Source organism: Plecotus auritus (assembly GCF_963455305.1).
Source record: "Plecotus auritus genome assembly, chromosome: 9".
In the NCBI taxonomy this organism is placed as follows: domain Eukaryota; kingdom Metazoa; phylum Chordata; class Mammalia; order Chiroptera; family Vespertilionidae; genus Plecotus; species Plecotus auritus.
The window spans coordinates 123464283-123478187 of record NC_137783.1 but is presented as its reverse complement, the minus strand read 5'-3'; the positions used below and the strand labels follow the sequence as shown (position 1 = coordinate 123478187).

At 47.2% G+C, this 13905-nt stretch overlaps 1 protein-coding gene across 8 annotated transcripts in view; it reads left to right on the top strand.

The window, feature by feature from the left end:
• The window catches only part of PLEKHA7 (pleckstrin homology domain containing A7), a 207906-nt gene that overhangs the window by 131027 nt on the left and 62974 nt on the right, over positions 1-13905 (top strand). For all 8 annotated transcript variants that reach the window (XR_013961626.1, XM_080687743.1, XM_080687740.1 and 5 more), the window contains 4 exons: positions 5523-5634; positions 6405-6509; positions 9095-9167; positions 10532-10632. Coding sequence is in view for 7 of the 8 variants with exons in the window: in XM_080687743.1 (XP_080543869.1) it covers positions 5523-5634; positions 6405-6509; positions 9095-9167; positions 10532-10632 (391 nt within the window). In the remaining variant the exon portion in view is untranslated. The remainder of the gene's footprint in view (positions 1-5522; positions 5635-6404; positions 6510-9094; positions 9168-10531; positions 10633-13905) is intronic.

The following is a 13905-nucleotide window of genomic DNA, read 5'->3' as shown; positions in this document are numbered from 1 at the left end:
TTGGCATCTTGAGCTTTCTTGAGAGAAGTGCCTTGGAAATAAAAAATAAGATTTAAATTCTGGGGTATCCACTGGTGACAGTCACAAGTTGCTTTTCATTTAGAGTAATTCTTCATGGTTTTCTAAACGTCGTCTCAATTCATACAACTGCCTTGTGAGAGGAGTAGTTTTCATCCCATTCTACGGTAACGGAAACTGAGGCCCAGGGGAGTGATGTGACTTGGTGGAGTAGTCTGTCAGCTGCAGAGCTTTGTTGAGACACAGTTATTCTGGGCTCCTGGTCCTTCCAGCACCCCAGGATCCTCTGGGTTTGGGGATTAGTCTTGTAGCTGAAAGAGCAAAAGCCTGCCTCTGTCAGACTTGGGGACTTGGCTGTGGGCTGGTGTCTCTGGCCCAAGGTTTTTGGAATCCAACTTCTGATTTGGGCAAGTCACGAATCTCTCTGAGCCTCCGTTTCCTCCTCTGTGAAATGGAGATGGTAAAACTGGCTTTGCAGGTTAAGGGAGATAATGTGGGCAAAGTGCCTGACACATAGTAGGTGCTGGACAAGTATAGCCCAGCCCCTCTGCTTGCTTGACCTTGTGTACCTGTCCCTAAGGGTTGGTGACCTACCTATTGTGATGGCGGTAGGTAGGGAAGGGTCTTGCTGTGATTCCACTTCAGTTGCTCCTTTTCTCAATGTTGACTGAGAGGCAGCTGAGGATCCCATCAACCAAACTCACCTAAGTTCAGACCCAACAGAAAGAAATAGCTTCTGAATTAGAACCTCCCTTTCTCGCCCCCCTCTGTCAGTGTTGTGTGCATTTATATGTAGAAAGCAGCAGCAGCTCCTTTTACCGACAGAGAAACAGAAGGACAAGAGAGTAATTCCCTGCCCAGGCTCACCTGACACATCCTTGAGGAAGTGCAGAGTACAATGGAGTCATTTTCCTATTGAGCTTCTCCAGACTGAGTTTTGTCTGGTCCTAACTTCGTTTGTTCCTTTCAGATGGGAGGCAATTGAGTTACAACTCCAGCTCACTGTTTTGAGCTTCAGCCCAGAGCCTTCCAGCAAAATAACCAGCATTCGTGTAGCCCAAATCCAGGAAAAAGTCTTTGTTCAACTCATCCCACTGTACTTTGGGAATCCAGATAGCTCAGAAACCTGGCAAACAGGCTTTTAAGTTAACAGGTTTTATTTAATGACACGAGAGTCTGCCTCCCCATAGCATGTGCAAGGTTTTGTCTCCTCTCCGGAGATGTGTGTGACTCCCGTGCCTAAGGGCAGGCTGTTGGGAACCAAGCCATTCCCAGCTGCTCAGCTCAGGGCACAGGCACTTCTCTGGGGGACGAGGAGGGTTCTTGGGTGAAACTTGCCGGGAGTATACTTGGTCTGAGAAGTTGAGGACAAATCAGTGTCTTCCCGCCAGGCTCTAAAGTGGGGGTATCTTGCCCTAGCTGAGCATTGGCCTGCAGACTGAAAGGTTGCAGGTTTGATTCCAGTCGAGGGCACATACCTTGGTTGTAGGCTTGATCCCTGGCCCCTGTCAGAGCGCATGTTGGAGGCAACCAATTGATGTGTCTTTCTCATAATAATGTTTCTCTCTCTGTGCATCTCCCCCTCCTTTTTACTCTCTCTCTCGAAATAAAATAAAATAAAATAAATAGAAAAAAATATCCCCAGGTAAGGATTAACAAAAAATTAAAAATAAAGTGGGGCCCTGACCAGTTTGGCTCAGTGGATAGAGCGTCGGCCTGTGGACTGAAGGGTCCCGGGTTCGATTCCGGTCAAGGGCATGTACCTTGGTTGTGGGCACATCCCCATTGGGGGGTGTGCAGGAGGCAGCTGATCGATGTTTTTCTCATTGATGTTTCTGACTATCCCTCTCCCTTCTTCTCTGTAAAAAATCAATAAAATATATTTTAAAAAAAAATAAAATAAAGTGGGGTCACTCCCTAAGATGTAACTGACTGAAGCAAATGTACCAGAAGGCATACATCCACTTGAGTGATGATCCCTTCAGTGTTATCTCTTCCAGAGGCTTCACACGGGCGCCACTGATGTTCCCGTTGCTTAAAATGGTGTGGTAAACAGCCTCTAGAAGTTTCCAACAGAACCAGCTTTTCAGCCAAGTGAAAAAATTGTTCTTGAGATTTTTTTTTATAGTCTCATTTTTGGATACCAAATGGTGTCCCAAGCATGGCCATCAGTGTGTTGTTTATTTTATTTATTTATTTATTTTATTTTTAAAATATATTTTATTGATATTTTACAGAGAGGAAGGGATAGGGATTGAGAGCTAGAAACATCGATGAGAGAGAAACATCGATCAGCTGCCTCCTGCACACCTCCCACTGGGGATGTGCCCGCAACCAAGGTACATGCCCTTGACCGGAATCAAACCCGGGACCCTTCAGTCCGGAGGCCGACGCTCTATCCACTGAGCCAAACCGGTTTCGGCTGTTTATTTTTTTTGTGTTGTAATTCTGGATAACTTCCAGTTATTTCCAGAAGTCATAGTCAGCCATGGGGGACCTACGAGATCATAACCCACGTTGAGGTGATTCAGAGGAACATCATCTGAAGGCAGATCTTGGTACTTGGCTGAGTGGGTAGCTGTGCGCACCTCGATTTATCAGCGAGCCAGGTCAGGGGCCAGTCTGTTCTTCAGCTAGGAGCTGTCCCTGCCCATGGGGAGCCCTGGCGAAGACACACTCTTTATTTGTAGAGACAACAATGGTCCCCTCCCTGCAGGAAGATTTAGTGTGGACCTCAGTCATATGTCCTTACAAGCCAGCTTTCTCTGGTGTGGCTTAGCAGAGGTCTCTGTACCCATGAAGAATGGAGTTGTCTTCATGTGACACCCCCCCTCCCTGGCCCACCCCTCACTGATGTTCAGTGTTGGGCCTGCAACCACGTCGCCTCCAGCTGAAATATGTTCACAGCTGGCTCCCTAGGTGGTGGTTGTACCCTCTGTCCTCACTCACCCGACACTGCAGGGCAGTCATCTTTTTTCCCAAACCCGTGGTCGGCAAACTGCGGCTCGCGAGCCACAAGCGGCTCTTTGGCCCCTTGAGTGTGGCTCTTCCACAAAATACCACGGCCTGGGCGAGTCTATTTTGAAGAAGTGGCGTTAGAAGAAATTTAAGTTTAAAAAATTTGGCTCTCAAAAGAAATTTCAATCTTTGTACTGTTGATATTTGGCTCTGTTGACTAATGAGTTTGCCGACCACTGTCCTATACTATTGGCCTGGGAGCTCCTTGACCAGCCAGCATTTCAGAAGCCAGTGTGGGGAGGAGATGGGGGTTCGCATGCAAGAAGACAATTGAAGTTAGAGCTCCAGAGGTAAGGTGCAGAAATGGCAAAGTGGCCATCTGTCCTGGATTTCCTGGGCAGTCACAAATCCAGATCCTCTTTTCTCTGTCCCACAGTGGAAGAGTGATGTATCTAATGGATGGAATCTGGTACTGTCACTTGAAATGATGTGGATGAGTTAAGTTTTCTTAATAAAGATGCAAAATCACAAACAGTGTGATCACAGTTATATAAAAACAAAAAGCCACCCCCCCAAAAAAAACAAAACATAACAAACAAACAACAAACAGGTATATAAAAATGAATGAAAGTAAATATAACAAGTATTAGAAAAATGATTTTCCTTTGGGTAGTGGGACTATGGTGATTTTTTTCCTTTCAGCTTTTTTTCTTAATATTTCTCAAATATTCTCTATAAGTCTTGAATAACTCTTAAGTGGGAGCAAATTAAACTTGATAAAATCTCAACCAAACCCTTTTCATTGTTAGACATTAAGTGCTGAATTTTAGCTTAGAGATACGGGTGCCATAACGGAGGTGACCTGAGATTTCTTCTTGACTCACACCTTAGAAATCTGAAACGTCAGGCAAGACCAGGTTCCAGGAAGGCGTTAGGGACATAGTTCTTTCTGGAGGCAGGGCCTAGACAAGGCAGCCTCTCAGGGCCCCTGCCCACCAACAGCCGGCGAGGATCCCTGCTGCACGCAGCCTCTGCCAACAGCAAGACACAGCCTCTGCCAACAGAGAGTGGGGCTGAGTGTGGGGACATTCTCTGAGTGGGAGCAGTGACAAAAGTCTGGCTGGGATGGAGGCGGGGAATCTAGAGTGAGTGCCTGAGCCTATAAGGAGCCAGTGAGTGAGCCTTCTGCCTGAGGGACTTGCATCTCCAGCTGCCAAGCATCCGGCAGGACCCAGCCCCTTGGAAAGCTGGTGCCCGCGGCTGTGGTCCCTCTGTGAAGAACCTCCCTGATGGTGCAGGGTCCCGGGGCTCTGGCTTGGGGCATGGGAAGGATCGCTTATTCTTCGAGCAGCAATGTTTTTTCAAGGAAGCAGCCTGTTTTATCTCTAAGGTGGAAACTAGGATTTTCCCTTGTAGCACCTCTGCAAAGGTGAGGCTGGAGAAAGGCCATCAGAGTGCTCCGTCTTCAGCTGTGTCCTGCCTGGATCTTCCATCTCCATCTCTGAGGGGTCCTGGCCCAGCCTCCAGATCCAATTTTCTCCACTCCTCAGGCAAAGAGCCTCCGTTTCCTGCAGCCGCCTGGACCCTGTTGCCCGGCAGAGCAGTGGACAAAACCCAGCATCCTCTGGGACTTGAGCTTTGAGGAAGGCTCACTGGTCCCATAATTAGCAGCATCTGGGCATCAGCCCCGAACCATTCAACGCTAATATTGAATTTGTGGGGAGGCATTTGCGGCCTCGCTGCTTTGAAAAACTGGCAAATGCTGGGGCTCTGTGGAGGCAGGTGAGAAGGGTTCTGCAAGGCGTCTCTTGAGTGTTGTCCCCAAAGTGCTGGTCCTCCAGGGCAAGAGGGAAGAATGATGTTGCTGGATGCTGATTGGGATGTACCCTGGGTCCTCATGGGGACCCAGGCATGCTTCATTCTTCCTGCTCTCCAGGCATGGCTCAAGGGGTTAATATCTCCAATGGCTCTATTTTGGGGCGACTAGAGTGTTCCCAGAATAGGACTCTTTGTTGAGTAATCTATTTTGGGAGGCAGGCCCTACTGGCGTTTATGTAAGTGAGTCTCTGTGTGTATCTGGGGGTGTGGATGTGCTCACAAGTGATTTCTTGTTACTAATTATAAGCAGCTTCTTTTGTGAGCCAGGGAAATGGAGGTGTGTGTGTGTGTGTGTGTGTAAGGGGTATGGATTACTCTTGTGAAGAGTAGTGGTGTGTGACTATGTGATGGGGCAGTTGCCATAGACAGGCGAGTAAGAGTAAATGTGGGGACCTTAGGACAGCAGGCAGGGATGACTGCCTTGGCCCCTTTGTGGGGTGTCATGCTGTGGAGATGTGACCCTCTATCATCCTCTTGATTCCATGAAGCACATGGGTAGGCTGGGCATCGTGGCCCTCAGTCTGCAATTTGGAGTCAAGTGGTCCCCAAAAGGTCGGTCCTAGGTTGCCTAAGGCCCATCAACCAGTTCTACGCAGGAATAAATCTCAGATTCCACTTCCTACCGCAGTCTGGCACTTACTCACTAGATTCTCTGATCTCCCCCACAGGCCAAATCCACATATGTCGAAGCAAGAGAGAAACCAAAGACCGTCCAGCATGGTCAGCGAAACGTCCACAACTGGGACCACGTCCACCGTGGAGGCCAAACCTGGCCCCAAGGTGAGCTCCTGGCTGCTCATGCCTTCTGTCCCCTCTTTTATAGTTGCCAGGCCCCTTTGTAATCAGAAGCCCCTTTGACCTTGACCCTAGTTTTGTGAAGGAGACACATGAGAAGTATTCTCCTGCAGTGATAGATCGGGAAATCGAGGCCAGTTGGGGGCGTGTTTCTTGTCCAAGAAAACAGGTGATTGCTGACAGAACCCTCGGATGCATCTTCATTTTCCAGGCGTATCTTGGAAAGGCCACATGTGTGTTAGAGACGGCCTGGAGAGATTTGTGACAGATGGCCCCGAGGAAGGGTGTCCTTGAATAAGGCCCAGAGGTTTCTGTGCTCGAGCTGTGGGAGCACTGACTGAGGAGCAGAGAAGGAGCCAGCCTTGCAGGGGAGAAGGGCTGAGACCGCCCCCAGCTAGCAGGGATACATACCTGGTAATTGGCAAAGTCTGTGACCAAAAAGTAGCTTTGTTCCAGAAAGCTGTAGGACATATTGGGGCCAACAGCTGCTGGTGGAATGTGATTGAAATATCCCTTTAAATTTTTTCCTCTGTGACCCAGATGGGAAGCTTGCCAGGTCTGGGGCTCGCCTATTAATTAGGAGGCTGTGGCCATGTGCATGCCTGGTCCATGTCTCCTCGCTGTTCTTCTGATCAAAGGGCGCTGGCGCGGCGAGTAAGGCCGAGGGAGCCTGCAGCTCTCCCACCGCGCATGTGCTTTTTTTGTGCCTCCCCAAATCCTCGCCGCTGCTAGAGTTCAAGTCTGCTTTTCCCTAGATCATCAAGTCCAGCAATAAAGTCCACAGTTTTGGGAAGAGGGACCAAGCCATTCGGAGGAATCCCAATGTTCCGGTGGTGGTGAGGGGCTGGCTGCACAAGCAGGTGAGGAGGCCGAGGAGGGAGGTGGGGAGGATAGGATTGCTCTTGCTGATTTCTTTCCTTACCCTGGCTCTTGGGAGCTGGGGACAGGCTCATAATTAGTGTTCTATTCCTGAGTTTGTCTGAAGCAGGTAGTTTTTGTCCACTGACTGCACTGAGCAATTTGCTGTTCGTTTTTATGAGTAGACTCGCCACTCAGTGGCTACAGCTTCCCTCCCCAAACCCACTTGCCCACTTTGGCCCTTGGTGCTCTTTGCTGGGCTTGGACCCAGGCGCCGGTGTGGGTGGGCCAACACGAATCCAGCCTTCCCACCAGTACTTGCCTCCCTGATGTTAGAGTCTTTGTCATCATTGGGCTGAAAAATCCCTGTTTTTCCTCTTTCCCAGTCTAGCCCCCTCGCACCTCAAGTTCCAAATCAGCCAACCTCAGCTCCTTGTCTCCTCACCCCTCACCTCTTCCACCCCCATCCCCCAAATCTGCTTTTCTGGATCTCAGTTTGAAACCTCAGCACCTCCACCAGCTCCTCCTTCTCCCACATCCATCCAGTCACGAAGCCCTCCCAGTCAGCTCCATCGCCCCGAGGCCATCCTTCATCTCTGTCCTCCCCATCACTTGCTCTGCCTCTGGTCCTCTGGCCCTGGAGAGTCTGTGAGCGCCCAGGGCCAGAGACCATGTCCCTCTTGTCTCCTTCTCTTCTTGCTACCCATCCATCCATTCATTCATTCATCCTGCCATATTCTAAATGCTCTCGCAGCAGGTATAAGGAGATGAATAACATGTGGTTTCCTGCCCTTGAGGAACTGAAGGTCTGCAGGAGGGAGAAAGGGAGGGAGAGACACAAATAGACACATGTCTCCCATGTCATCCCCTCACTCAGCACATTCTCTCATATATCATGTTACCTGAAAAAACAGAAATCCAACTCCAAAAGCAATGATGTGAATTTTTACTAAAGGATTTATGGGAAGCAGGAGGGCATTACATTGCACACCACACAGTAGAAATCCATAAAAGTCCCTATGAAATCTGTCTCCCCAGTTCTGATCCCCATGGCAACTGCCACAGCTCTCCAGCCTCTTCTGTCACCACTCCGCTGGCACTACCCCTCTCTTAAGGATACCCCTCCCCTCACAGCTCTGTTCTCACTCGTCTTTCTTACTTCCGCTCATCTCTTTCCTCCCCTGAGTAATTTAACCCTCTGACTTTTTCCTTTTGCATCTCTGTGCCCATTAAATAAAAGAATGGTCCTTTGAAATGTGGAGGGAGAAGGAAGGAATGATAAATAATTCTCCCCAAACCCCACCCCCTAATCCCTTGGCTGTGCTGTGACTGGAACAGAGGTTTGTGTGGAGTCCTGTGGACACAGCAGAGAGAATGTAGCTGTGCTTGGGGGAATCCTGAAAGGCTTCCCAGAGGAAGTGACGTTGAACCATGTATGGAAGGGTGGAGAGGAGTTTTCAAACAAAGCAGCTATCCTATGCTTAGAAATTATCTGGTCAATGCAAAAAATAAAACCAAGAAATGTATGAACTCAGCAAATTAAATTTGTTTTTAGCACTTCAGTAAGTAAAGAATGAACAGACTTCATGTTGTTAGGTTTAGAAACTCTCTAGTTTAAAAAATATGTATATTTTTATTGATTTCAGAGAGGAAGGAATGGGAGAGAGAGAGATAGAAACATCACTGATGAGAGAGAAAATCATCAGTCGGCTGCCTCCTGTATGCCCACACTGGGGATTGAGCCTACAACCCAGGCATGTGACCTGACTGGGAATCAAACCATGAACCCTTGGTTCATAGGTTGACACTCAACTAGTGGGCACGCCAGCTGGGCTTTTTTAATAAAAACTAAATCTGTCAAAAACTTTTGCAGAAGGAACACAATTTTAACAGCTAAAAAGGCTCTGGAATTTTCCTAGGTTTGGGAATAAACTGATCCTAAAACACTACTATTTTCCTACTGTGATTATGTCTTCTTAAAAATTTTCACATTCACCTAAAATGGCTTTCATAAATATAATGATTTACATTTTAGAAGAGTAAAGTCAGATTCTTATTATGAAACAATTTGATAGCAAGAAAATCCAAGTTTTTTTAATTGAATGGAAGAAAAGTACAGTCTCTTACGGTAGAAAAAAATCAGTCTCTTGTGGTGGAGAATTGAACTTAATCAAATGAGAACTTTGCTAATTGATTAATTAGCTAACTTAAACTCTTGGTTTCATAATGTGTAAATCAGCTTTCTAATCAGCTTAAGTGAAGGCATTTTACAGCATAACATTTAATTAAACAAAACTTTTTCTTAAAAGCTGATTTCATTCTTAAAGGAAGAACTGTATTTTTGAATCCATATAGTTCTTTCTAATAGCAGGATGCTTATAATATATGGATCTGTTTCCAGGGAAGAAAAAACTTCCTGGGGCTCAACCATCATTGAATCTAAAATTTCATTTCCTAGTGAAAGAATGTCTGTGAAATAAAAATTCATTAATTTCCCGAAAGAGAGAGTGAATATGGGCAAGTCAAGATTGGGGAAGGGGAACAGTATGCTCAGACACTGTCCTGATTCCTTTTCTTTGTTTTGCAGGACAGTTCTGGGATGAGGCTGTGGAAAAGGAGGTGGTTTGTGCTTGCTGATTATTGCTTGTTTTACTATAAAGGTGAGCTGAGGCTCGAGCCACCATGGGCTCTGTGCTGGAGGGGGTGATGAGGTGATGCAAATGGTGGTTGTCTCAGATTCAGTGACTGAGCTAATTTGTAACCTGTTGATCTGCCGAGGTGTTCACTTTTACATATATGGATGGTTGGTGACTTTATGTTTGTAAGTCCCAGCTCTAGAAGTTCCATTTATTGAGTTAAAATAAACAGGATCTAGTGTGCTACTACTTAGGGTCTCAGGATCTGGAATTGTGTCAGCTTCTGCCCCACTCAGGACACAAGCATACCTTTGACGTAATCTGGAGAGGTGGCAAGTATAGGTAAATCATTGTATTTTGTAACCTATTATCTGGATTTATCCACTGCGATATTGGATGGACAGCTGGTGGATTGAGTTGGCCGTATGAACATTTATGGAGCCCCAGTACATAGAGGTAGGCTGTGCAGCAGTGAGAAGGAAGGTATGCCTCAAAGTGTGGAGGAAGAGATAGCCTACTTTAAAGAGAAGATTGGGAGTGATAGGTGCTTCAGAAGGCATCCAGAGTGCTTAGGCAGTTTAGGGGGAGTAAGGAGTTAATTGCATGTTGGAGCATTTGGGGAGGCTTCTTAGAAGAGATAGGACTTGAGTTGGGCTTTGAAGGATAGGTACTGCTTTGCTTGTATGTGGGGGCAGGGGGAAGGCAGGGAATGGACATTACTGGCAGAGGAAATAACGAGTAAAAGTTCTAGAAGCAGAAGAAAGTGGCGTGACAGACCTGTGAGGCCAGAGTGAGTCTCGCATGGAGGCTGTACCAGGAGATGAAGCTCAGGAGGTGGGTAAGGGCTGTGGCACTGGGTAGAGGAAGTTGGCTTCGTTCTGTGTCCAATGGGCAGTATGTATCCAAAGTGCCTGTGAGTAGGAGAGAGACAGGACCACTGTTGTCAGGAAGTGGCCTCTGGTGTGACCATGATTAGAAGGAGGAGGAGGAGGAGGATGGAGGTGGAAGGTAGGATGCCTCACACATGTTCTAACTGCCTGTGAGGTTTGCTTCATCCAGAACACCCTTCCCCATCCTTGAAGACACTTTACATATTACCTTCTTAAGTCTCAAACTGTGTGTCACCCCTGCCTCTGTGTTCCCGCAGCACTTGGCATATGTTGTATTTCAGGAGGGAGCAGTTGGATTGAGTGTGTTTACATGTCTGTTTCAGCCCTCAGGGAGAGGGCCCTATCTGATTCAAAGGTCCCAGGGGAACAGCTGCATGGACTGTCAGTGAAGGCAGTCCTCCTGGGGAGAGATAAGGAGCCCTGAACTAGGGTGGTGGGGTGGACCAGCCCAAGGGAGGTGCCACAGAAGGCTATTCTGATGTGTTTTTCCATTCAAAGACAGCCGAGAAGAAGTGGTCCTTGGGAGCATTCCTCTGCCCAGCTACGTCATATCGCCGGTGGGCCCTGAGGACCGCATAAGTCGCAAGTATTCCTTTAAGGTACTGACCCCTCTCCTCTCGGACTCAGACGCCATCCTAGGAAACTGTGTTCCCAAATAAGGCTTTATTAAGCAGTTCTTTTTGTGGGAGGGGGAAGAAGTTAAGCTAGAGAGTTTCACTCATGTTAACCGTTATAAATTCTTCATACACGAGTAATATCACATCACAAGTGCTTTCATTTGTATCTGAGCTGCTGAGTCCCCAGCCTTGCTCAAATATTTAGACCCCTCTTTTCCTCTCTCTGTTAGTCCTGAGATTGCAGATTGGACACTGCCCTTCTCTTGCTTTCTTATCACTGTAATCAGCCAGTCTAACTAGCATCCAGCCATTTAGTGCAAAGGGTGGTCCCTCGTAATGGATTTATATCAGTTATATTATGAAAATTTACAATGAGGGTTAGGGGGCCTGCCTGTTGAAGAGATTTTCAGGTTTGGTCATTTAGTTTATTAGCATATTGCTGAAAAGCAATTAGAATCAAATTTGGTTTACTTTCTGGATCATTGGAGATTCCTAGGGAAATCTCTTTCCCTGTAAAACCCCTTTTCTATTTCCTTCATTGTCATGCCCTGTGGAGTGAGTGGTGCCAGGATAACTGACGGCCATCCTTTGACAGCCTCTGGCATCTTCACAGCCAGGTGTGGAGACTCCGGGAAGGTGTGGTCAGGCCCAAACTTGAGGAACCCTGAGGCCCTCTCTTTCAGTGGCCTCCACAATTCCTCCACTGCTGATATTTCTTAGATTCCTGGGGATGGTGAAGGTGGATGGGTTGAAGGTCAACATTATTGGCAGTTGGAGTGGAAGTCTCACTGAAGCAACTGGCTGCTGGTGCCAGTAGCCACAGGGAACACCTCTCACGCTGCTCAGGATACGAGGCAATGACATGCATTCAAGCTGGGGTCTGGGCTCCTGCCTACACTACTTACATAGCTTGGCTGTTTCCATGTTGAGGGTACAAGATGAGTACTAGGCAGGAGCTACTAAAGAGGAGTTGAACAAAAGTCAACCCCTAACCAGTTTGGCTCAGTGGATAGAGCGTCGGCCTGCAGACTGAAGGGTCCCAGGTTCGATTTCGGTCAAGGGCATGTACTTTGGTTGCGGCACATCCCCACTTGGTGGTGTGCGGGAGGCAGCTGATCGATGTTTCTCTCTCGTCGATGTTTCTAACTCTCTATCCCTTTCCCTTCCTCTCTGTTAAAAAAAAAAAAATCAATAAAATATATATATTTTTAAAAAGTCAAGTTTCCCAGCCACAGTTAGTTAAAGGACCATGGAAAGCACACGAAAAGACACCTTCTGTTCTCTGGGAGGGTTAAAGGAAAGTGTTAGTATGCAGTGTCCACGGGCATCATTGGCAAGTGATTGTCTGCATCGGCATTTTGAGCTGGGGTCCACTGTGGTGGTTGGAAAGTCAAGTCTGGTTTTCCTCCACCTCTTTCGCGAGCTTATGCTTCAGCTTTGTTCATCGACAGGTGTGAGCTCTCTGTCTCTGTCCCCTGACTGTCACTCTCGTCATGACTCCAGAATTGCGGTGGTTTGATTCTTGGATGCTCTCCCACTTCATGTTGCTTTATATGGTATTGTCTTATATCTGCAAGACCTTTGATGATTTGAGAAGTGCTTTTATCCATGTTAGCTCAGTGAGTGCTTGTGGGGAGCTGGTGAGGTCAGTATTATTCGCTTCATTTTATAGGTCAGGGACATGAGGATTGGAGCGCTGAAGACACTTGCCCAAAGTCACAGGGCTGGAAGATGAGGGAGACAGACCTCAAACCTGAACTATATCCTCTTTCAATTGAATTCCAGGGAGGGAAGACAATTTTTTTCTCTTCCTCTTATTTTGGTTACCTCCTGCATGCACATGGTCAGGGATTCGAGGTGATTAGACTTAATGTTCATTGTTACCGTTTTAGCAACACTCTTCTCTTTAATCGTTCAGAAGTTTCTCCTGCTTATTGTGGGCTCTGAAACCAGTTTGTTCAATAGGTTTCAGGCTGGTCTTTTGCTCAGAAAACCTTCCTTTCTAGGGTCGAGTGTTGCTTTGGGGCAAGCAATCTGGGTAATGATGTTGTACGTGATTTTGTGGGGGATAACATTTGGAATATTCTCAAAGTAACTGATCATATCTATTTATATTCCATCTTAACACTTTCTGAGGAGTTGTGAAAATAGATTCTAGGAAAACATCTTTTATGTGTCATAGAATCTTTAAATTTTTTTTCTTAGACTCTACTAAGAAAAATCTTTTTGTCTGGGAGACGGAAGACATGCATGTGCTGGGGCAGGGGGCTTTCAGGGGAGACCCTTATGGTCTGAGAGCAGAGAAAAGCTACTGCTGGCAGATCTGGTGGCATTCAGCTGGTTCTCCAGAAAGGACTGTGCTTTCCTGAGTATGAAAAGGTACCCTTTCCCTTTGGGTTACAGCATCTCTTTCCCTGACTGTCCCTTTTAGGGATCACAGGGGGTGTCCCCTGGGCAGGATCCATGTTCTTGGGCATACTGAGGAATGGACAGTATTTGGTGTCAGGGGCCTTATGCCTGTTTCTAATATCAGTTCTCTATTTCCGGAGCTGGAGTTCTCCGAGTGTTGCTAGGGCACCTTGCTTGAGATCGTTCAGCCTTATCTGTAGTGGTAGACAGGCACAGACTGTAAGGTTTTATGGTCCTCTCCTGGTCTTTCCCCTCAACTGTGCCTGCAGCCTGGCAGCCCCTACTCATGACCAAGGCTGCTGGATGCTAGATGGACCCTGAATACAGCCAGATCTGCAGGGTGAGCCAAGCCAGGCTCTCTGAGACATCCACCCTGCTCTGCTGGCTCAGCTGGGGCAGCTCCCCAAAGATCTGTTGGACACACGGCCACCCTCGGCCTGTTGGTCACCTCTGAGCAAGCTTGGCCCTTCGAGTCCAGGATCTGGAGCACAAAACATCCCCACCCAGCCAAGGGTCCAAGGATCTTCCCTGGGAAAATGCCTTCACCTTCTTCTTTGAGCCATTCTCCCTCTCTCAAGACCAGGGGGACCTGAGCTGAGTCTGCAGACCCCATAGTGCCAGTGGATAAATCATATCTTCCCTTTTTTAACCTATAGCGTTTCCTTTGGTTAAGGAAGTAGGCCTTAATAGGTATCAGCACCTATGCCTTGGTCAGCACTAGAAATCAGAAAGATGCTCACGGCACATTATAACGGGTGTAAATATCTTGAGATATCATTTATGAGCATCCCTACTTTGAAATGACAGTAATTATTACTACGTTTGCTTTATGGTGTATTATTAAAG